We start from the raw sequence: 24063 nt of genomic DNA on the forward strand, positions 1-24063 counted from the left end.
TCTCCTTGTATTAAAACGTGCGCGAAAAAAGAGTGGCGGAGAAAGATAATCTAATATCAAAGCATAGTTTTCCATGGACGCTAACAAGTTTTCCCATTGGAACGACAGATGATTTTAAAAAAGCGCCAGCTCGTGAATGTTCAAAAACACGTTTAAGTGTGTAGCATATATGATAATCCAGAATTTTTAGGAGTGGAACCTAAAAATCGAACAAATGGTTTATATGGATAGCTACAAAACGGATTAATGCGTGCGTTTTCATACAAAAAAGGTTCTAGCTGTGAAAAAAAATAACAGAAATTTGGACCTAATCTTTGTTGTAGCCGCTGTTATTCACACTACTGTTAGAGTACCGCTGGTTTCCTGTCTGTTTTTGCATATGGAAAGATTGCAGACTTCTTTTTCAGACGTTGGATAAACCAATTATTAACTCTTACTTTCAAGTGCAAAGCCACTAAGACTATTTTTGTTACAGTCATTTCGAGAAGACTTGATCTCCTACGGGTTCGCGCTAAATTGTCTTCTCCGACAACCCACAAGTTACCACTTTTTCTTACAGCCACCTCCAGATATTTCTTCACAACAAAATATTTAAATGATAATTCTTCAAAGACTCTGTTCCGAGTTTTAAAAGAATTTTGTAGTGCGAACAAAATATTTTCTATGTCTTACGTAGATGTTGAGAACATTAATGATGAGTTTTTTGTTAACGCAGAGAGAACTCTAGACTCAAGTTTCGAAAGTCCTTCAAACATATATTTCAAGGTTTTCTACAACAAAAATTTTTGTAAGATCAAATTCTTCAAAGGAAGTGGAAACGGTCTTGGGAGAATGCAACAACAAATATCACCTGCAAATGATGGCTCAAGTATGTTCGCGCTAAATCAACTGGATGCGGTCATTAGTAGACCACTACGAACTTTTTGACAATTTTTTTTCAGACCAAACATTTTAGTACCAGCAGTAAGCAAATTGTTTGAGAAACTCATCGAAGATTGTGAAATCATCGCAGGATGCTAAATTTTATTGACAAAAAACTTACAAAGTTCAAAACCATTTGGCGTCCGCAGAAAAAGATAGTGTGTGCATGTCTTAACAGATATTATCGCGTTCAAGAGAAAAGTACTGACAAGAACATATACGCTCTGCATGTTTTGTAGATTTCAAAAGCGTTTGATACAGTTAATCATGATACTCTTTTTAAACTGTTGCGCTAAAAAAGTGAACCTACAGATTTATAGATAGTGACTTTTCTGAACATTTAAAATCTGTTTGGCATGAGGGCATTGAATTCAGAACACTTCAAAGATCAAGTGGGGTTACGCAAGCTTCTAACTTCAGTCTTCTTTATTTCTTGTCTTTTCATAAGTGATCTGAATGACTTCATTAAATCTGCTCAAGGCATTCCTTTTGTAAATTACACTACTGTCTCCAATAAAACTTCAAACCATAAGATATTATAAATGAAGGCGACAAGTTTCTGTGTTTATGGTCGGAAAAAACCAACTGACATTAAAGCAGACATATTGTTTCATATTTACTTTGAACAACTAGCCTTCAATCATACGTACCGGGTGCCTGGATCGATAATAAAATGGATTTCATATCAGACATGTAAATTTCAGTTTAAAAAGTTGAACCCGTTTTGCTGAGTGACTTATCAAGCATCAACTTGCATAATTTCATTGAACTCCTTCAGGAAGTTTTCCTGGAAATCCGAAAAAAACCAGAGTCAAAATACTACAATTTTTCTGAACTCAAAATGAGGCTTTGTACACGATCAATGGCAAAAACACCTTTTTTTCAACAGCAAGAAATAGTTCATTAGGTTTTAGAATTGTCATTGTATACAACTTTTTGCTAGAAAACAATCCATTACCCCCAGATTTTAGTAAAATGGGTATTTCAAATTTCAAAGACTTTTTCATCAGTTTCAAAAATAAACGTATCATCGCCAGGGCTCTATGTTGTTGCTGAATTTTTGACGGCCTGTTTTGACTTTGAAATTATTACCTTGATGGGTTGACATCTACCTTAACATAGACTCTTAAAAATTAATTTTTCGTACACTAAAAAGTTGACAGATAGTCTGTAAGTATTCTTACACAATTTTTCAAATCTTGTAAGAATCCCGTGTTGAAGAGAACAACGAAAAACGACAATATTGTGTAAGAAATTGTAGTTTTTGTCGTTCTGTTGTCGTTTTCATCGTTTTCATTATGTTTATGCTCTTCGGCCTAAGTCTTGCATACCAAGACAACTTTTCATTAATATTTGTATTTCTGAAAGTCGCAACCATGGTAGCAAATCAACCTCTATAAATACATCATAATTCGCGCCCTCGGCACACAAGTTGTGGTTAAAAACGGGAAATCCCTTACTATAAATAATATTGAAAATGAATGTCAAACACTTCTGACTTCTTCAATAAAATCAACTTAAATAAATAGCTTCAATGGAAATAGGTTGGGGGAATGGAAATCAGGAAATGAATGGGTTTTGGAGGACGAAAGTGTAGGTGGGGGGAGGAAAATGAGGGTGTGGGGGGATAAAATATAAAGGAACTTGGTTCCTTTACACTCCCGATAACAAAAGGCAACATTTAAAATGAAAATGTAAACAATAAAATAAAGCAAAAAAGTTTTCTTTCTGATATTGAGTTTTTTTTGTGCGTGTGTGTGTGTGTGTGTGTCTGTTTCAATGAACTTGTTTCATTGACCCTCCGGCGCACTTGACAATTGCGGGAATACACGGCTTAGGGTTACTGCTGGTCTCTGTACCATTCCTGTAGACGTCTGGATGTCGAAGCTCCTGGCTATTCCGTCTGAACCTCTGTGTGCTTTCACAATCCTCCCAAGAGGCCAGATGCCTCTGGGTGTAAAGTTCTTGAGCACCCACACAACGTCACCTTCATCCAGCTCCTCATTTGATTTTTGCCACTTTACTCTTTTGTTGAGCTCAGGAACATATTCCTTCAGCAACCTATTCCAGTAGTGATCAAGTAGTGTCTGCGTCAACTTGAAGTCCTTAGTGGAGAACCGCTGGTTGCTGTTCACAAGAAGTTTCAAACACATGTGAGGTCTGCGAAGGAGGAAGTGATTGGGAGTAAGTGGTCCCTCATCTGAGATGCTGCAGCCCACATGAGTTAATGGCCTGGAGTTCAAAACTGCCTCGGCCTCTGCCACAACTGTCTGGAAAACTGAGAGTGTTAGTTTCCGACTGCCCAGCACTATTAATAGACTCCTCTTCCCGGTCTGTATCAGCCTCTCCCAGACTCCTCCGAAGTGTGGTGCCAATGGAGGATTGAAAGTCCACTGAATGTTCTGTTGAGCCAATTGAAGTCTGATGTACTCGTTGTCTGGCTTGTAGGTTCTCTGGAACTTCAACTTCATTGCTTGGTTGGCTCCAATGAAGTTTTTGCCATTGTCACTCACAATGAGGTCAGGGTATCCGCGTCGTGAGACAAATCTGCGAATGGTCTAGAGAAGACAATCGGTTGAGAGGTCATGGCACACCTCTAGGTGAACAGCTCTGGTGACCAGGCATGTGAACAAGCAGACTTAGTGCATTTGGGTGCCCTCTCTCTTGTCCTCAATGTAGAAAGGTCCAAACATGTCCATTCCTGTGTTGACGAAGGGGTACTGTTTGTTTACATCTGGAAATCTGAATTCAGGAAGATCGGCCATCTTCGGTCTCACATTGTCTGCCCTCCATCGTCTGCAAACGAAACAGTATTTCCCCAGACTTCGCAGCACTTTTCTCAATCCAATCATCAGGAAGGTCTGTTGCAGGTGAGCCTTCACATGTTCCACGCCTTGATGTCCACAGTCATGGTGCGCCTTTTCAATCAACAACCTTGCAATTCTGCTCCTGCTATGGAGAACGAGGGGATGTTTCGCACTGTAGGTTAAAGGTGCCTTGTTGAGTCTTCCTCCTACCCTCAAGAGTCCGTAGTCATCTAGAAAGGGAGTGAAGGGCATCAGCTTGTCTCCTTTCTCAAGATTGTCTCCCTTCAACAGTGCAGAAATTGTTCCCGAGAACAACTCGTTTTGGGACATTTTGATGAGGTAGTTCCTTGCCCCGTTCTCATCTGATGCAAAATTGTCAGTGTTGGAGGTCCCAGGTGATTCGTTTTGTCTTCTTGTTCGGAGTTTTGCCTTGAAGCGTCTTCTTGCCTGGAACAGCATTCTAGTAGAGTTGAGTAGTCGACTCCATGTTGAAAATTTTTCAACCTCAATGACCGGCGTCTGAAGATGTGTCGCTTGTGTAGCGCATATGTGTGGATCACTGTCCTCTGCAAAATTCCAGGAGTCTTGAGGTGTGTTTAGAAAGTCTGGTGGTTGAAGCCACAGATTTGGTATTTCTGATGGGGTGAGGCCTCGTGTGCCGTGGTCAGCGGGATTCATCTTTCCAGGGATGTGTCTCCAATTGTCCGGGTTGGAATTCTCATGAATTTTGGTCAATCTGTTGGCAATGTACATCTTCTGTCTTTGCTTGGATTGTATCCATCCAAGTGTAGCAGTGCTATCTGTCCAAAAATGTTTTGAGGTTATGGTTGTAGTCATCTCGCTCTCACAGAACCCAGCCAGCTCTGCTCCAAGTGTTGCTGCTTCCAATTCCAGTTTTGGAATGCTCAACTGCTTGATTGGTGCCACCTTTGTTTTGCTGATCACATATTGTGATGTGCAAGATCCATCGGCGTTGGTTGTCCTCACATAAACTATGGCAGCAATTGCACTCATTGAGGCATCAGTGGATGTGTGAAGTTGATGGGTCCCATTGGTGTTGGGAATCAAGCATCTAGGAATTTGGATTGAAGTCATGCTGTCGAGCTCATCCATCCACTCCTGTAGTTCTTGCTGGTAGCAGTCTGACACAGGTTGATCCCAGTTTCTTCCCTCTTTAATGATTCTTTGAAGAATGCATCTAATTCTGATGGCAAAGGGTGAAATCAGTCCGACTGGGTCGAACAGAGAAGCTGCCATTGAAAGCACCTTTCTTTGAGTCATCTGTTGTCCTGTGTAGAGAAGCTTCGGTTTTGCAAACATCAACTTGTCAGTTTTGGGGTCCCACGTCTGACCAAGGATTCTTTGGGCTTTCATTTCCGCCTTGTCTTCTTTCAGTAGGTTTTCTAATGCGGCTGGTCTGTTGCTCAGGAACTTTGTCAGATTAAATCCCCCTGTTTGCAAAACAGTTTTGACCTCAGCTGCACTTCTGCGGGCCTCCTCTTCAGAAGGGTAGGTCTGCATGAAATCATCCATGTAGAACTGCTGCATGATTGATGTGTAGGCCTCTGGGTGTTCTTGTTTGTGGTCATTTGCACACTTCTGCAGAACAAAGATCGCACAAGAAGGTGAGCATGTGGCTCCAAAAATGAGTCGATTGTATTTGAAGATCTTTTCACTGCCACCCTCTGTCCACAAAAAACGGAGATAGTCCTGGTCTTGTGGTTGGATGCCAATTTGCATGAACATTGCCTCGATGTCAGCTGTTATTGCCACTGAGTACTGCCTGAAGCGGAGAAGAAGGCCATGCAGGTTGCAGAGTAGATCCGGCCCTGTCAGCAATGCATCATTGAGTGAGATTCCTTTATATTTGGAAGCAGCCTTTGTGACTCTGCGGATTTTGTCTGGTTTCTGTTTGTTGATCACTGGGTGATGGGGAAGGTACCAGACAGAGTGTCTGAAACTGGAGTCTGCAGTTGTGATGTAGTTTTTATCCAAATCTTTTTTGATTGTTTCCTCGTACCGGTCTCTCAAGTTTGTGTCCCTCTCCAGTCTCTGCTGCAGAGCGTGCCACTGAACTTTGGCCATGAAGTAGTTGTTAGGCAGTGTGATGTCTTTCTTCCATGGAAGTCCAATCTGGTATCTGTCACCAATGTGTTTTATAGTATCATTGAGGATGGACAGAGCTTCTTTGTCATCTGCAGACTGTCCCTTCGAAGAACACTGATTGAAGTTCACTCCTTCAATTGTCCAGAAGAGTTGGAGAAGATCTTCATCTGGATCGTCTTGTCGTCTCCTGATATGATTGAAAAGTGTTATGCTTGTGCTGTTTGACTGTCCGACCCTCTTCTGCGTGTACCTCTGAGGAATGGGCCCTGTCAGTGTTCAGCCAAGCAGAGTGTTGACTCCGTATGGGGTGCCAGTGGGTCCTGTTGTGAACTGTCTGGGAACCGTTGCTGTGAATGCATCTGCTCCAATCAGAATTCCGATCCGGTTGTCTCTGATTGTTGGAAATCTTATGTTCTGGAGGTGAGAGTAGTCTCTGCAGATTTCATTCAACATTTCAATTTGAACTCTGTGCATTCGAAACTCCTCCATTGCTGTTGCGTACACAGGGATTCTGATCACAGGACAACTGCTGCACAAAGCTCCTATGCCGATCATGACATCTGCTGTTTTAAATGAGTTTTCACCGTGAAGTGAAGCTAGTGGTAGGGTTATGTCTTTCGGTTGTTGAACTTGAAGTGCATCAGCAACCTTCTTTGTTATTTGAGTGTTGTCACTGCCACTGTCCAACAAAGCGTAGGTTTCAATGCTAAGATCTCTGTTGAAAAGTGTTACTGGTATCGCTTGCAATTGTATCTGCGGTCTGATCCATGAAGTTTCCTGTTGGTTGCTGCAAGTGTAGTTTTGTTGCGGAGTAGTTGCCTGCTGTTGGGCTACAGTGCGCTGATTGCTACTCTGCTGTCTGTCGTTGTTGTTCTGCGCGTTAATCGGCTGAGGGTGAAAACCATTTTTGTTCCAGATGCCCCTGTGAGAAGTGCTGCTATTAGATCCACCTTGTCTGTTCATGTTTCCATTCTGTTGGTTGTAGTTTGTACTCGTTTGCTGCCTTGGGTTTTCATTATTAAAGTTACGTCCATAGTTTGACTGGTTTTGGTTTGTTTGGTTTCTGAAGGTATTATGTTGTGAGCTTTGATTCCAGTTCCCACATGGTTGTGCATTTTGTTGCTGATGCCTTGCATCAGTCCTATGGAGTGTTGAGTGATGGAAGCCATTGCATCTGTCCACAAGGCACCTTGTTTTCGATTGGCAGAGACCCTTTTCGTGAGCTCTTAGACAGTTAGGGCAGAGATTGAACCTCCTCACACAACCCTGTCAGTCATATACTGACTTTTCCAAGTATTCGGGACAACGGCCAAGGTTGTGGTTTTGTGAGCAGAGTTGACATGACACATCTGGTGGCCCCCTTCTAGAAAAAGTGTTCACTCTGGTTCTCTGGTTCCGTTGTGGGGAGATGTCCTCGCACGCCTCTGCGTAGGAGTCAATCCAATCAGCAAAGTGGGTAAGGTTAGGTTGCAGCAAGCCTTGGCTTCTTGTGTGTTGATTCCATCTGATTATCATGTTAGGGTTCAGTTTGTCTCTGGCCATTCTCAAGACAGCTGAAGACTTCAAATCAGCTTCAAAGTTGTGAAGCCTGAATGTTTGTACCAGTCTCCTCAAGAAAGATGAAAAGCTCACGAAAGTGTTTGGTTCGTCCAGTCTGGGTTTCGCCCACTTCTCCAATTGATCCAGGTATGCAGCGACAATGTGCTGTGGTTTGCCAAACTTTCGGGTCAGTTCAGCGATGGCTTCATGGTAGTAGTCCCCATTGTAGGAGTATCCACTTATGGAATCCCTTGCTTTTTGCGTTACAGAGTTTTGGAGGTATGTCATTTTTTGGGCGTCTGAGAGGCCACTGTTGTTGTGAATGGTTGCTTTGAAGAAACTGAACCACTGATGCCATTTCAGAGGATCACCTGTAAAATTGTCAATTGAAATCTTGGGCAAACTCAATGTGTTCTGTATCATCAGTGCTTGGTGTTGCATCCAGTCTGGTGTGAAATTCGGAAAGCCATTATATAGATTGTTGTTATAGCCGTTGTTATTTGGTCCATCAGGCCCGCTGAAATTGTTCAGTGGAAGTTGATTAATTTGCGGTGTGTACCTATGGCTTATTGTCGGAGCAGCTTGGTTAATGTTGTGAAAAGAACATGGTTGTTTCAAATGCCCATTTCTGCCGTCCTCATCCTCATGTCGGCTCTGTCCCTGAACATTGTTCTCTTCTCTCGATCGTTCTTCTGTTCTCAGTGCCCCTGTGAGAAATTCCCGGTTCCTTCCTCTCTCTTCAATGTTCAGAACGGGTTGAGAATTATCAGGGTCTTCTGATTCGGACGAGTCAGCGTTGTTACTTTCCTGATTGTTGCGGCTTGCGAAATGATGTTTCATTGCTCTATTGCGTAAAGGGTACTGTTTTCTTAATAGATTAGGGGAAGGCGCTGCTGATGTGTTGAAAACGGATTCAGTGTCACTTGCATCTGTTCTGTGTGCCTTTACTCTCTGTTTGCATTTCAGCATGGTTATGTTTCTTTCGGCAGATTCATTAGCAAGTGCTGTCAACTCTTCACTTGTCAGCTGTAGCTTCATGAGTTCATTGCAACTTCTGTCTAACTGCTCTTTTTGAGACCTCAAGAGTTCCAAAGTTTCACGTAGTATGCTTAGACCTTCGTTACTATTGCTTTGTTCTTCGAAGAGGTCTTTTACTGCGTTCCACTCTATCACTTTCAACTGAAGTTGTTGCGTTAGGCTGTTCTTTGCTGCTGATGATTCTTTGGACTTGTTTGGCATATTGATTGTTTTAGAAGACTTTTCTTATTTTACAAAGTTTATACTGCACTGTTACTGCACTAAGTTTCCTTGTAACAACCCTATTTTATCTTTTGTTTTGTTAAAAACTATTATTTAAATAAGGCTGTTGCTTACTGTGCTTAGCTAATGTTTTTTGCCTAATGTTTGTTTGCTATGTTTTTTGCTTGTCGCTATCACTAATCAGTGATATTTGATACAGATGTGATGCTAATCAGAAGTTGTATAGAGTTAATCCTTTTCACTAATCAGTGAAATTATTACAAACTTAGATAAATGTGATGTTTATTTCGTTGACTTTTTGTTTTTCGAGCGCCACTGAAAGAACCCTAACCTGTGGTGGCTAACTTTTGACTATTGTGTGTGTCTACTGACACTGGTGGGGGATAACATCACGTTCCTATAAACCTTAAGGTAGCAAGGGCATACCAGGCCTTGCAACTAATCCTAAGCTAATGTGTGTGTGTTAGTGGTGCTTTCAAATTTCACCTAGAGGTGGACCTACTCCATTCAGAACTAATGCGGAAAGATACTATATTGATCCAACGATAACTAGACGCCTATTAAAATCCAACTTTCGAAAAGAAGACTTTCAATTCTGCAAGTAAGGCTAGCCCATCTTTTGTGACTAGGCATCCCACGCAAGCATCCTTCTCAGGAGAACTCTCAAATCAGTCTTCACTTCTAGAGCCAGATTAAAAATCAGTTGGATCTTTTGTGATTGTGATGTTTTTGATTAAAACATGTGAAGTTATCAAACCAGAGTTTAAATGTGCTAAGTGTCAAATGTCTAAGTTCCCCCCTATAAAATCAAAAATTCCCCAGTCTGAGTCGAGCAAGTTTCAAAGGTCCTTTTTTGACCCTAGGATACGCCAGAAATGTTTATGCTCTTCGGCCTAAGTCTTGCATACCAAGACAACTTTTCATTAATATTTGTATTTCTGAAAGTCGCAACCATGGTAGCAAATCAACCTCTATAAATACATCATAATTCGCGCCATCGGCACACAAGTTGTGGTTAAAAACGGGAAATCCCTTACTATAAATAATATTGAAAATGAATGTCAAACACTTCTGACTTCTTCAATAAAATCAACTTAAATAAATAGCTTCAATGGAAATAGGTTGGGGGAATGGAAATCAGGAAATGAATGGGTTTTGGAGGACGAAAGTGTAGGTGGGGGGAGGAAAATGAGGGTGTGGTGGGATAAAATATAAAGGAACTTGGTTCCTTTACACATTAGTTTCCGTCGTTTAAGTCGTATTTTAAGTGTAAGAAAAGATCGTCTCTTCGTCGTTCTTTTGTCGTTTCTTATGTCGTTTTTTGAAAATGAAGTCGTCGTTCTTTCGTTGTTTTTTCGTCGTTTCTTACGTCGTTTAATAGCCGGATAGCTCCTTGGTTAGTGTATCAGGTGATGTATTCGGAGTTCAGTGGTTCAAATCCCAGTGGGATTACGTTTTTTCGTCGTTTTTTGAAAAAACGATCATATCCTACATAAAAATAACGACGAAATAACGAACAAAACGACGATTACCACGTAAGGGCTTTGATCGTTTTAGTCTAATGAAAACGATTAAGAAACGACGAGTGAAAAACAAAATTCCTCAACACGGGATCTACAAGCAAAATGGAAATAGCATGTATTCCCGTATAATATTGCTTGCAAGATTTTTGCAGGATATTGAATGCTTCGTTCAGTTGACTTGAACACTGTATGGCTGATAGAGGAGGAATACGTGAGGTATTAATGGTAGAAATATCTGTCATCAATTGAACCAAAACAAACAGTAAAAAAACACCTTCACTAGCCGTCTTTACTTGCCTCCAAAATTAACTAGCAAGTCAAGACGGAAACAATCTAAGATCAAAAGAACTCGAATGCTGCAGTGAAGAACATTTTTTTTTCGAATAACCCTGCTAATGTTGCCTCAGTAAAGAATATTAGCATGTTTAGTCTGAACAATATATTCTTTAGTTCAACATTCGAATTGTTGGCCAATATTCATTATAAGTAAGACTTGGAGGGTTATTCGGAAATCCGAATAACGCTTCAAGTCTTAGTTATAATAAATTTTGGCGGAACAATTATTGCTGAACATATTAGATTAAATTTTTGCTAAAATTAATGATCAGTTTTAAATTGGATTAAATATTTGCTGCTAATTATTTGCGCGTAAAGTACAAATGTAGGCATAACAAAAGTTCTGTATTAAAAACGATAAAAAATGACCAAAAAGAGCCATTACGTTGAGTATATCAGAGTCATTGCAAGGAAGAAATTACGTTACCCAGTTACATCGCTTGTATTGATACTTTATGCCCTGACGAACTCGTGAAACAACCCAGAAATATCCGACAAGCACCTGGAAATAACTTCTCAACTTTGATCAACAGTACAATTGGCAGCTCCGAGACAACCGACAGCCAGGAATCCGATAGCTCAATTGCATCATCGGAAACCCAAAGAAAACCCCGAGTTCCCCGATCAAAAACGAACCCAGCATCGAGTACCTCTGTAACCTTGACACCCATTAATAGACAAGATATTTGTGAACAATGTCTATATCGTTACCAATCACTGGCAATGTGTGAACGGATTGACTTATGCTTTTGTTCGAAGATGAAACCCGATGTAATGTTGATGTTGATTGGGTTCTTATCAAGAATAGTTCATAAATTTTTCGACAATTGACCCGACTCGTCAAAAGATAGAAGAAAAAATTGTCAGATTAGTTTAAAGGAGAGATTATACACTTCAATCTATGAAAGTTGAGCGTATATTCTAAAAAAACAGAAACAGTTCCCTTTTTGATAGATTTTTTTGGAAAAATTTGGGAAAATGGGTATTTTCTTGTGTTCGCCCCAGCCCAATGAATAGCTACTCGCGGACACAAAATTTTGTAAAGGTGGAGGGGAGGGGGAGACATTATGTCGCACACGTCTCTTAGTTTTGTTGGTTTTTAATAGGTCGAATTTATCAACAGACTATCTATAAATCTTCAAAACTTTGCAAGGGAAATGTTTCAACGTTTTATAAGTCACTTCTCTAGCATGAAAATAATCAAGACAATTTCGCCGTTTTTATACCCAAATATTTTGCTTTAAAGTGCGACAAATGTCATTATAAATGGGCATTCACGAAACCTGACACCAGTGTAAACGTTTTCTGTTATATTGACAGTTTAGTGAAAAAACGTTATCATTCAAACTCGTATTCTACATTTGAAAGGGGGATATTGGTCGGTACAGTTTTATTTTTCAAGATAAATGTCATAGAATGAGAAATCAGGCCAGTCCTAAGAAAAGGCAAACTGAATTTTCGAGTGCAGAAAGTTCGTGAAAGTCTATAAAAATCAAAATATGTTGAAGGTGCGGTTAATTTATTAGTTGATCCAAACGAAACCCTGACAAAGTTTAATTGAATTTAATAAAACTTTAGAATTAAGTTCAGTTTTGTTGACCGTTTTCTTAGCATAGAAATGCTTTTTGAGCAATGAGGGTTGATTATTGTTATAAATGACTGACCAGCAGACAAGCTGTTGTAAAACTTAAATGTGACATCATCAACACATCCATTACTGCTTCTATGACTTCCACTATTTTCCGCAATAACAAATATAAACCAGCTGATTTTAGTATTAATCAAGATGTAATTTAGATACCAAACTTTTTAAGAGTTCTGATATCTGTAAACGCTAATGGCGAACTGGTCTTTTTATTCAATAATTAAAACGTCGTGAGACTTATATGCAATTAGTTATTTCTGTCAAATTGGCAGGTTAAGATTTATGATGGTAAAGTGTGACAAATAGTGGTATATGTATTAACTGTTGCTAGGAAAATTGGCCGACAGGGTGTTTAGCCGACAAGGAAAAAATGAGAAATTTAGCCGACAATTTTATCATAATTGGTAATAGAAGTACATGATTAGTCCATAAATCAGTAGTTCGGTTGTGATAGATTCATATCAAGTCCCACGGGCCGCTGAGACATGGCCAGATGCGGTAAAATACGGTCCGACCACGGATAGACCTTCGTTACACTAGTTGATGAAAAAACTGCGGTATATTTGTCCGCTTACGAAACAGTGTTTTAAATTGGCCAATCACAGCTTTAGAATAAAATTACTTGCTCATTTTACTTGAATTGTCGGTTAATATTCTCATTTTTTGGTTGTCGGCTAAACGCCCTGTCGGCCAATACGGCGGCCACCGTACTAACTGTGAGCAGATATTTGCCCTGTAATGTTATTCAAACAATCATTATAGACATTTTTAATTATCAGTTAAAAATTCAAATGATTAAACCAGCCTTGACTGTTCGCGTTCTCGCTTATTACAATCCAAATGATTTTGATTGTATTGGTGTGCTGTCTTTTTTACGGCTCAAAGAGGAGTATTGGTTTTCTGCAGGTTTTTATAATCCAAGAATTGGATTGTATCGGTGCTGTATCTTTTTCGTATGATGTTTTCACATATTTTTCAATGAATTTGATCTTTCACGACTTGACAAACAGGTAAGGCCCAGTGGTCAACAATTTTCATTAAAGTCCTGAAGCCAGTTAAATTTGTCATTGAAGAGCTTAGAGTGTTGAAGCTGCTGGGATGGGCCTAATTTAAGGTTAAAAGGTCATTTTTAGGACTTTTTGAGCCCAAAAACCTTTTTTGCTCATTACTTTCTGTAATTTTTCGAGTTTCTTGTTTTTATTATTCTTTAAATAAAGTATGTCCAAGTTGATAAAGGTCTTTTGCAAGACAAAATCACTTGTTATGACCATCTTATGAGTTATATCGTTTAATGATACAAACATAAACATTCCAAATGATACTAATTTTTGCTACTTTTTTAAAACTTGCTTTATAATCTGATAATAAGGTTCTCTTTAGGTTTTAGTGTCAATGGAATTGTTTTCGAGAACCTAAATATCACGAATTTTAGCAACCTTTTGATAAGATCTGCAATTATGTTAAAATGTTTTTGAAAACATTTGTTTTTTCATCAACTTTTCTTGCCTTAGCGGCCAAGTAAGCTCCTCTAAAATTTAATAGCATGTTATTGCATAGTTGCTAGGGGCAATAGATTGGTTTGAAATTTTTTTTATCGCGAATTTTGTAATTTTTTGATAAAATAGAAATTTCAGAAAAAAAATTCTTGTCATGTTCCTGTTTTATCGATCATTGAGCTAATGAAACTGCATAAGGCTTGCAATTGGGTTACCAAATAGCTCTTGGAGACAAAAAAAGGGTTCCGAAGAAATAATCACAAATTTTAGCAAAATTTTGTTAAAATTTGAAATGTATTCAACTTTTTGAAATTTTGTGCCATTTACTAAGTTTATTGATCCTTACGGGCCAATGAAAATGTTCCAGGTCTTGGAGATGTGTTTTTTACAATTTACAGAGATTATTTACAGGTTTTGAATGATTTAGATATTTTCAAAATTTTTTCAATACTGATTTTTTTAAACATGTTATTTTTCTCGAGTTTTTATATTTTTAGTGGCCAATAAACCTCTTTAAAGGCTTGTGCGATGGTAATTGGGTTTTTTATTCAAAAATTTCTGCCTTTAGCGTAATAGATTCAAAAATTTTCGCAATGGTTCTGTTTAGTTTGTTTTGATTGATTTTGTTTCTCAACTTTTCAGATGAGCTTGTTAGCCTAATTTGCTTGCATTTTTCAATTGATCTGCTGTTCAATAGAGCAATCCTAAGTCTTTTATTCATTTTTTAGATTGTATTTCAAGTCTTGTCCTGCTACATTTTTTTTAGCGAGAGCAAGTTTGTTCATGACATGAATTTTGACTCCTTTCGTTTCGAACATTTTTCCTTTTTTTGTTTTTTGTCTTCTGTTTTCGAACATTCGGCTTTAACAGTAGCCTAATTTGAAATAAATATTAAATAGGATTTGCTGATAGTACTCATGTTGAAAAAGTCAATCTGAGATTTTATGAACATGTATAATACACCCCTACATATCTAAACTACATACCACTACCCCAACTCCCGCGACCCCATCTAATTCCCTACCCCCTTCCCCCTACCTACCTGCTACCTGCTCCGCCTACGCCTACCCGACTACACCTCTCCCCCGCCACCACCTACCCCCCCCCCCTCCAGCCCCCAAAAAAAATTCTTGAGGACGTTACTTGCACAGATTTTGACCAACAAAATGTTCTGTTTCTCTTGTTTTTGTCCGTTTTTTGATACTTTTGTTACACAGGACTCCAATTGACAATTGCTTCAGCTCTTAGTAGTTTTGAGGAAACCAGAAATGCTCTTCATAATTGTTTTTTGGGGAATATATTTTGGTAATGCAAACTTAATTAAAAGAAGTTGAAGTAATTTTTGCAATTTTTTTCCTGTGTTGCGAATTTTTTGTCATTTTTGAGCATTTCGATCTCTGTCAATGAATCGTTTTTAGAGCTTGAGATCAGGTTAATGAATAATTTTTAGTGCCAATGTAATTTAAACATGTTATTATCATGAATTTTCCGGTGACATTTTTCGGTGACCAGGTAAACTTTTCTAGATTTCATTAAAAATTAAACTTTCAGATTTTCAATTGGGTTAGTGGCTTGTTTCTTTAGACACTAAAGAAGATTGGTCCTGAAGATAATAAAATCCCAAATTTTAGCAGCATTTCAGTAAAATTTGCAATTGTTTTCAAATATTTGAATATATTTGTCAATTTCAGATTTCATCGGCCTTTAGGGGCTAATAAAATTTGCTTGGTCTTGCAGATGGGTCAATGGACAGATTCAGCAGACAAAAAAATTGATTTGTTTTGGGTAATATTGAAAGTTTAGAAGCTTTCAACAAAATTCGCAGTTTTTGTTTGTTATAAGTGTTTGTCATATCTAGAGTTCTTCAGCGGCCATCCGACCCCTTTCATGGCTTCTACCTGGTTGAAACTATTTATTTGAACGGATCAAATTTGTGTTCCACGATACAAGGGAGTTTCAGCATTGATAAAATTTTTGTTTTTTGTGTGGTCATTTTAGTTTATCTAAACTTTTGAGACTCTGCCTTTTTGCTGGCTTTGTTCAATTGATCTGCTGGTCAGATTCAATAGTTATAATTTTTTTCATTCAGATCATTTGATCGTCTTTCAGGACCTTTTCAGAAAACAATAGTTATAAAAAAAAGAAAAAGACTCTTTTTGTTCGCAAGAAGAACTTTGTACATGTTGACTGAGAAATATTCCATAAAAACATTTTTGAAACTTTGTTTTTTATTTCCCTCGAAGAAAAGGAGATTTTTCTCCACAACTCAATTTGTTTGACGATGAAATATTTGTTACACCTTTGTCTTCTTTTTCGAACACAGGCTCAGTTCCAATCATTTCCGCTCCAACTATCTGTACTCTTACAACCTCTGTCTATTTCGAAGTACCTTTGTATTTTTCGCAATTTCATTAGCATAACTTAGAGATCAACAACCCGATTGGCGAGAGTCAGAAAGCACGCCGAAGGTCAAACTTTATATGAGACTAACAAAATTTTCCACCCACTTATCTATCTTTTTTGACAAATCAGGAGCGAAATAATTGCGCTGGCCTCAGAATTGAACTGAAACGTTCTATCCAACCCCTTTTATAGCTTTTGCGTGGTTTGAGCTTTTTTAAACGGATCAAATTTAGGTTTCACGGTACAAGAGAGTTTTAGCATTGATTATTTTTTCATATATTGTTTGGTTATTTTAGTTTCTCTAACCTTTTTAGACTCTGTCGTTTCGGCTGTCTTTGTTCAATTGATCTGCTGGTCAGATACAATAGTTCTAATTTTTTTATAGAGTTCATTGGATTGTCTTTCAGGATTTTTTCGGAAAACAACAATTGTAGAAGCTCATTTTTGTTGGCTATAAGATTTTTTACATGTTGACTGAGAAATGTTCCTGAAAAACAATTTTGAAACTTTATTGTTTATTTCCCCACAAAGAAGAGGAGATTATCTACCTTGTTTTGACATATCATAGAGCAAACTGCGGTGGTCTCAGAATGGAATGGAATTAAAGTGTTCGGAGAATTTTGAATTATCACGATGGCGCCTGTTTGTAACATTTCGCATAAAGAACAATTTTTAAAATTTCTAAACGAATAAATTTATAATAACTCCATTTTTGTTTTTTGCTGCATGAAAACGGGGTTCAATTTTTTTCCGTTTCTTCAAATTGATTTCTAATTTTATTTAAAAAATTACTTGTTGCAAGATTGTTTAGGAGTACAGGCTAAATAAACTGATAACGCAAAACTTTTATATAATAATGTTTTGTTAGTCTACAAGAATTTTTTAGAGCCTAACAGTATCAATTTTTTTCTGATTTTCCAAAAGTGTTTTTTCTTTTTGCGATCGTTAAAATTGTTGTGTTAAAGTTAGAGCATTTTAAAGAGCTCAGCGTCCTGTGTTTTTTTGGTTAAACACTAAATTGATTGGTGTTGAACACTATTTGATCAATCATAATCTAAAGCAAAATCATCAGTTTGTCTGAAAGTTTAAGTGTAATTTGTGCAGTTTCTACATCTCTTGATTTTTCTCAAAATTTTATTGTTTGAGTAAATATTTATAATTTGGTTGATCTCAAAGGATCATTTTATTGGCTTAATTCTAATTCTGACGAAACGGTGTTGTGCCTTTTAGTTTTTGTTTTACTTTTGGCTGCTGCTTTGCACCTATTTCCATCTATGCCAAAAGTCTTTTTAATAAAAATTCCCTCACAATAAAGAGCTAGTTAATTTTTACTGCTGATTGATTTTTTTTCTATAGAACTAAATATTCCTTAAAAGATGTCAACTGTTCAACAGTCTTTCTTGATCCACATTTGGCAATTTTGTATGAGCAAAAAATGTGTCGTAATAAACTCGGAATCCATGTAATGTATTAATTTTGGATAGTTTTAAAAAGCAGTAGGTATAATCGTTTTGACTGACATTTTGGTTGCCTTGTCATTAAACAGTGATAAATAAACGATTGTTAACTGTTGCAAATGTGTGTAAGAGTATCAATTTAAAAACATGGCAAAAAAGAATTCTTATGATTTCTTTTTCATCCTGCAATACCTTGTAGAGCATATATGTGTGTTTCACAAATCTATTGTCACGTCGTTACACTTCTCTAGTAAATTTTTATTTTTTTCACTTTAAAAAATTGAACTACAATTTTTGAAAAATTATCAACTGCTCAACATCCTGAAATTTTGAGTGGATTTATGCTTGTGTGTCTTATTTTGCTTAAATGATAGAATAATAGACTAAAAGGTTTTTTGCTAAAATGTTTTATTTTTTGATGGTGCACAATAAATACACCAAGAAAAACTAACCAAAGCAAATTCAATTCCAGTAATCAATATAAAACTCATACGCCAAAATCATTGCCGAAGTGAATAGAAATACGATTGAAAAAATGATCAACAAAAGCCTGTCTACAATTTTGGCAATGAAAACCCACTGTAGTTTTTGTGCGTCTCTTTTGTAATCCGAATTGATGGTACTGGCCATGTACAATGAACACTTCTCAATGATGTCCAGTTTTTCCATAAGAATTTCGGTTGTGTCTGGCTTTTCCTCGTCGGCTAGTTGCGGGTTGGTCAGATTCTGGAATCGTTTTCTGGATGGTAGTTTGATTTTGGTGTGAATCGCCAGAGCCGTTCCGAGAGATTGTTCTAAAAATAAGGCTGTAGTTACAATTAAAAGCTATCTTTTATTCTCGTATAAAGGACAAAAATGTCTAACATAGAGGTCCCCCATTTTTTTAAAGAAACCCAGTCAAACTGAGACGGTTATTTTGCATGGTCTTGCAAGATGATGCGCAATTTTGCATTATTTATGCAAGATCTTGCAGAAGATTCGTATCTTGTCAAATTCGTGCAATATCTTACAAAATATTGAGGGATAAAGCCAATTTCGAAAGCGTCTTATAAGGTCCGGCAAGATGATGCGGTTGCTTAATAATAAGGTTCCCTTTAGAAGATACTGTCTAATCTTGCAAGATTCTTGCCACAAAACCGTAACCTTAAAAAAATGTGGTATGTCTTGAGTAAAAGATAAAATGCTTTTTTTTGTTTGTGAACCCCCCACCTAATTGTAACCCGCACATAACAAGTAGACAAATACATGCCTGTGAGAAATAAATATACATTTGTGACAGAAGGCATACGAAAAACGGTGGCGTCTCAACGAATAGACGTACCAAAATATAGAAATTACAACGAATCTGATTGGTCGAGAAATGCAAAACACTGCATTTTGTGCGGTCTATTAACCTTAATTTCGACATGACCTAATTATAAATTCTATCTTTTACCGGATATTTCGCGTTGGACTTTATATGAATCTATCGTATGCAAACATAACACCTGTTTTCTTGAGAAAATACATGCTTTTTTCTCCGTCGGCCTAGTGCCATTTCTGAGCAAAGTAATGTTAATGTTAATTTCGTATTCTTTAAGATGGAAACTTTGTTGAGTGCCTCATGGAACAATCAGCCGAACGGAAACAATTATTTTAACATTTTCTCATTTCTGATTGGCTAGCAATAACTTTTCTGTATTTTGATGCGTCTGCCATTTTCATTAGCGACACGGAAAAAATTCTGAAAAAAACGTCAAGTTTTTTTTTCAGTTTTACTTTAGTGGCCTGCACAGGGCTGAGTTTACTCATTTTCATCGCACAAACAGGCTGGAACTCATCAGCTAATTTTCTTACATTTGTTCATGCACACGTTTTTTTCAAAAAAAAGTACCTCATTAATTTCATGCAGCTAAAAAAGTTCGCAAACTCTCATATAGATAACAATGAAATGGCTTTATTTTCCATATAATTGTTTTCAACTCTTTCTTAGTATAGGCCAAAAACTAAGTATGGGTCGCAAATTCAAATGCATTTTTTTAGTTTTCTCAAGTTTAAAATTAAGTTTACCAGCTATTATCCTTATTAATCAACCTGGTTCGGTATAATTAATATTGTTTTTATCTACAATAGTAATTAAGTAATTGAATTTAATTTTTCCGAGGCAGTTTGTCATCAACTGGACAAATTTTCTAAAACGACGCAATAAACAATCCAAGAGAGAGCCCAGGATTTCAGGATTTCAAACAATGTTGCTATCGCCATTGATGAGGTATCAACTGAAAAAAAAGCCAAGACATTGATGTTAGGAACTATTTACATTTTTTATAAAAAAAATATAAAGTTCTTTTAAGAAAAAAAATTATTTAATGTAACTTGGTACTGCTTTCTTGATTACTTGAAACTAGTTGGGTTTGCTATAAATTCGATTATTCCCTCAGTTTCAACATTTTGAGATAACAAATTTTAAAATTGCCCAATTTTTGTTGCTCCTGTCAGAATTTCTTAAAATTTAGATCAAAAGAAAGTGCAGGCCCGCTGACCACGTAAGAAACATTACTGAAGATAGGATTGGAATGAATGTTTTTCTCGCCAAAAAACAGAGTTCTGAAAAACTTTTCCCTTGACCGATGATATGTCAGTACCCAGTTTTGTTCCTCAGTTTTAGTTGTAAGGCAGACCCTTTGTGGAATCCTTTTACAGACTTAAAGTATAAAGAGGTAGGGCTACTTATTTCTGCGCGCGAAGTAGACTTACCTATATCTCTAAGACTAACCGACTCTGTAAAACACTGAAAATAAACTTCTATTATTACGGTGGTTAAGAAGTATAGCACCAGAGTCAATGTTAAACACATGGTGTATCTAACTAAAAGACTGACCACAGTTAGTTCAGTTCTCTCTCTATAAAAGAGAATAGTGTCTTCTCAGTCTCTGATTGGTTGAAGGTGCACATTCAGTATTTTTACTGCTACATCCATCCGGGTTGAGAGTTTCAAATCCGAATTTGTGATGTGCAGCAGAAATACATTGAATGTGTCATCCTCGTTGAAGGGTAGGGTGAAGTGAGCGATGAGTTTTGTCCCCTCTGAAGTGTATTGTGACTTGTGTCGTCGTCTGAGGTCCCCGTCAGTGAAGTAGTGACTAGTGTCGTCAGTGAAGAGGTTTGTCTTGTGAAACCAGTAGGGGTGCCAGTTACAGGGTGTGCTGGCCAGTAACGTCAGTCCTGTTGAGAGTATGCCCAACTGCTCTCACTGTCCCGTATTGAGGATTTGTTCCCAGTCGGAGGATCGCTTTTAGTCTGTCGTCTTTGTCTGGTTTGCACCAGGAGATTTCTGTTATTCTCAAACTGGTTCAAGGTTTGAACCATTCGGATTTACCAGCTTACCTTCTGGTGGAAACCCATCATTTAGCTACTGTGTGAGCTACTATTTCTATTAAATCTTAGTGAAATTTAATACCTTCTTTTGTAAGTCCCGATCGGGAAGAGGAAGAAAAGAACTGATCCTATTCTTACGTCTTGTGGGAAAAGAGAAGAATATGGAGAGATATATATTTTCTGTAGAAAGGAGAAGATTAAGATAAGAAAGGAAGAGGAAAAGAAAAATAGTTTTAGGTGAGTTTTTTGAGATCAGTGAGTCTCGTGTTGTGGCTCTGTGAGCCCAAGGTGGTGCTGTAGGTCTGTGGCCTACGTCCGGTGTTCGAACACGAAATCCGGAGCTCAATTTTCTGGATTACGGAAGAGGGCGAGGGATTCCGGATCACGTGCCAGACAAGCAGCAAGGACATGAGGATACAGATCAGCGTTACAGTGTGGTTATAACGCAAGAAGGTGATTGAAGATCTGTGTTTCTTCTGGTGAAGGCTGTCGATTGTCGAGCTTATCGGCCATCCAAACCCTGTAGAGGAGGTTGAAAGTGTGGCCATATGCACATTTCGTGGCGCCTCTTTCTACACATTGTAGATATTCGATTGGGACGAAGATGGGGCGGTTAGTCTTGGCATAGAGTGGAGAAAAGGTAAAGAAATTTTTGATAGGATAAAAAATACGAAGGGTGCCTTCACAATAGTTGCGTCGGATAATGTACCTGTAATTCATATAATATGGTGAAGTCAGCTTTGTGTTAGCATACTGAAGACGCGAATTCATGTGGATGATCGGGTTAGTTTGCTGAAAATGATGCTGCACAAATAAGTAGTTGTGCATCGTGTGGAGCATTTTCACCCGATTTACTTTGCGAGTGGTGTTATTTACATCCATCTGTGTGGGATGTAAAAAACCAAAATGTAAATGGAAGGGGTCGTATTCAGCATATATTTCGTAGGGTGCAGTGTAGCGAGTAAAGAAAGTATAAAGGTAATCGTTTGGGCGATCTGCAAGTGCAAAGAAGTACTTCTACAGATGCCAAAATCGTTCCGTGAAGCGAGGAGTTAGAGGGAAGTGCAGGCCTTCAAGAGGAAGATCCTTGTCCCGTCCTTCTTGGACATATTCGTTCTCTAATTGTCCAAATGAACAGAAACTGGCTGTTGGTTTCAGCGTGTGCTGAGGCGGCGTGGAAGTATAACTGATTCTCTCTGGCACATGTATACCCTGAATGGTATTAATGCCGAGAGGGTTCGTAAATTCGTGGAATCGGAAATTTGTTCATTCTGATCTGTGTGGAATGCCGTGTATTGGTGCGAAAGGGTTAGGCCTTCCGCAAGAAGACGAGGACTGTGAGCCTCGTGAAGGGCTCGCTGTGCGACGAGCAGGCGATTGTGAAGCCTGTATCGGTTAGGAGCGAACGGGATATATTTCGTGTGCTGTTGCCCGTGGGGCCTCCTAGGTGAGGGATCAGTACACGGGTAGTCGTCGGTTGACGTGGGTCGGTCGTAGGGGTTGCTGAGGGAAAGATTGTTGTGGTCTTAGAGGTGGTAGAGCCGGGCCGTACCGCGGTGAGGGTACCGGCGGGCGTTGTGTATGCGGTGTTGGCATCACTGGCGGTGGGTAGACCAGTGGCTAAGATCGTTGCATGGATAGTTGTATGTTTGGTCAATCGTGGATGGTGGCTGAGGGAAATATGGTTGTGGTCGGAGAGGCGGTATTGCCGGGCCGTACTGCGGAAAGGATACGGGTGGACGTTTTGTGTGAGGTGTGGGCAGAACCGGTGGTGGATATAGCCGTGGTTGTGATCGGGGTTGTGCTCCTTGGAGCCTACCAGAGTACGCCTAATTGGGGACAACCGTCTCTGGTGTAGAGTCACTTTCCGCTGTTGCCACTTCATCAGCCCAGGATGGAATGTTCGTAGGCTGGATTGGTGGTTGTGATGTGGATACTGCTGTGTGCGCAGTAGAAAAGAGTGGAGGTGGTTGTGGCACCTGGCTGGATCCCTGGAGGAGCAGCTCTTGTGACGAGCTTTGCAGTCCTGTAGGAACTGAAGGTGAGCTCGCGTCACTATCGATGTACAGGTGAAGTTCACCCGAGCTCGACGAAGAAGTGGCAGTTGAAGGCAGTGGGTTCATCCGCGCATAATTGGCTGTGTCCAAAGACTGTGGCTGTGGAGAAGATTGCGCCATCGTAAAGCTGGTGTTTGCATTTCGCAAACTGGTTCGGGTACTGTGGATGCCAGTACCAATGAAGTGAGGGGTGATGACAGAATGCCATCAACCTCCAGCATGATGAGGTCGTATGCTGTAGAATCGACATTTGGGGGGATTGGTGAGCCTTCTTCTCGGTGGGTAGAAACTGCAATGGAGTTACTAAAACAAAAGAGTGTTAAAGACGAGTATTTGGAAGGTTATGGAAAAGTTCCTTCGGAGTTTCCTGAATCAAGAGAGTCGCGTGAAAGAGAAATTCCACGTGAGCGTTTACGCTTATTAGGTTGAAAAGTGTGTAGGTGTAGAGGTTGAAAAACTGGTTTCGTACGAGAATCAATTGGTGTTTCATAGCATTGATAAATAGAAACTGGTAGAGTGGAGGTATGTCGTTTTTTTGAGTTATTGTGTACAGGGGAGGAGAATTTCTTTTAGAAGTTTTCACACTTTTTGTGTAATAAATTCAATTCATGTTGAGAGTGTAGAGTGCAACTACTGTAACTTGAGTGTCTACCTCGTTTTTTAGGTGATGGTAGTTTATATTGTGTGGAATCGGATTGGAGCACATGGAATATTGTTTGTGAGAATACTTCAAAAAATCCGGAGGTTATAATTTTATCCAATGTGAGATTGGGTCCTAAGAGTGATTTTAGATTATACGTGTTAAATGCACTACGAAATAGGATCAAAAGGCACTGTAAGCAATTAACTGTTATGGCTATTTCTTTTAACACCTACCGGGGTATCCAAAGATTCCTATGAGGGATTCTTTTAAATAGTTGCCGTTAATCAAGTCAAGCCAATCAAGACGGCGGAGGATGAATTCTTTGCCTTTAATAAAGAGTTTGTTAAACTATTCATTACAATAATAGTTTGTGCGTAATTGCAAGAATTGGGCTTGTAATTTTGCTTGTTTTGCAAGATCTGCAAATTTTACTGCGCGTGCTACTTCAAATTTTTTAGCTGCGTCATCAACTAATTGATTAAATTTCATTTTGTCTATTGATTTGGTCCAGCC

The 24063-nt window shown here is 38.6% G+C and overlaps 3 protein-coding genes across 9 annotated transcripts in view; all 3 read right to left on the bottom strand.

Annotated features, from left to right (window-relative positions):
* Window positions 1–2711: 2711 nt before the first annotated feature.
* LOC142348078 (uncharacterized) lies at window positions 2712–3392 on the bottom strand. The gene has a single exon (XM_075399243.1). The coding sequence runs from the start codon at window positions 3390–3392 to the stop codon at window positions 2712–2714; it is 681 nt and encodes a 226-aa protein (XP_075255358.1).
* A 168-nt stretch (window positions 3393–3560) lies between these two features.
* Window positions 3561–6797, bottom strand: LOC142348079 (uncharacterized). Its single transcript, XM_075399244.1, has 2 exons — window positions 6146–6797; window positions 3561–6100 (listed from the first exon to the last, which is right to left on the bottom strand). The coding sequence occupies exons 1-2, from the start codon at window positions 6795–6797 to the stop codon at window positions 3561–3563; spliced, it is 3192 nt and encodes a 1063-aa protein (XP_075255359.1).
* Window positions 6798–17941: 11144 nt separating this feature from the next.
* The window catches only part of LOC142348716 (acetylcholine receptor subunit alpha-type acr-16-like), a 49069-nt gene continuing 42947 nt past the window's right edge, over window positions 17942–24063 (bottom strand). For all 7 annotated transcript variants that reach the window (XM_075400175.1, XM_075400172.1, XM_075400173.1 and 4 more), the window contains one exon: window positions 17942–18287. In XM_075400175.1, the coding sequence (XP_075256290.1) occupies window positions 17956–18287 (332 nt within the window). In that variant the 3' untranslated portion in view covers window positions 17942–17955. The remainder of the gene's footprint in view (window positions 18288–24063) is intronic.

This window comes from Convolutriloba macropyga, chromosome 10, assembly GCF_964194025.1.
Source record: "Convolutriloba macropyga chromosome 10, txConMacr16.3, whole genome shotgun sequence".
NCBI classification, from domain to species: Eukaryota; Metazoa; Xenacoelomorpha; order Acoela; family Convolutidae; genus Convolutriloba; species Convolutriloba macropyga.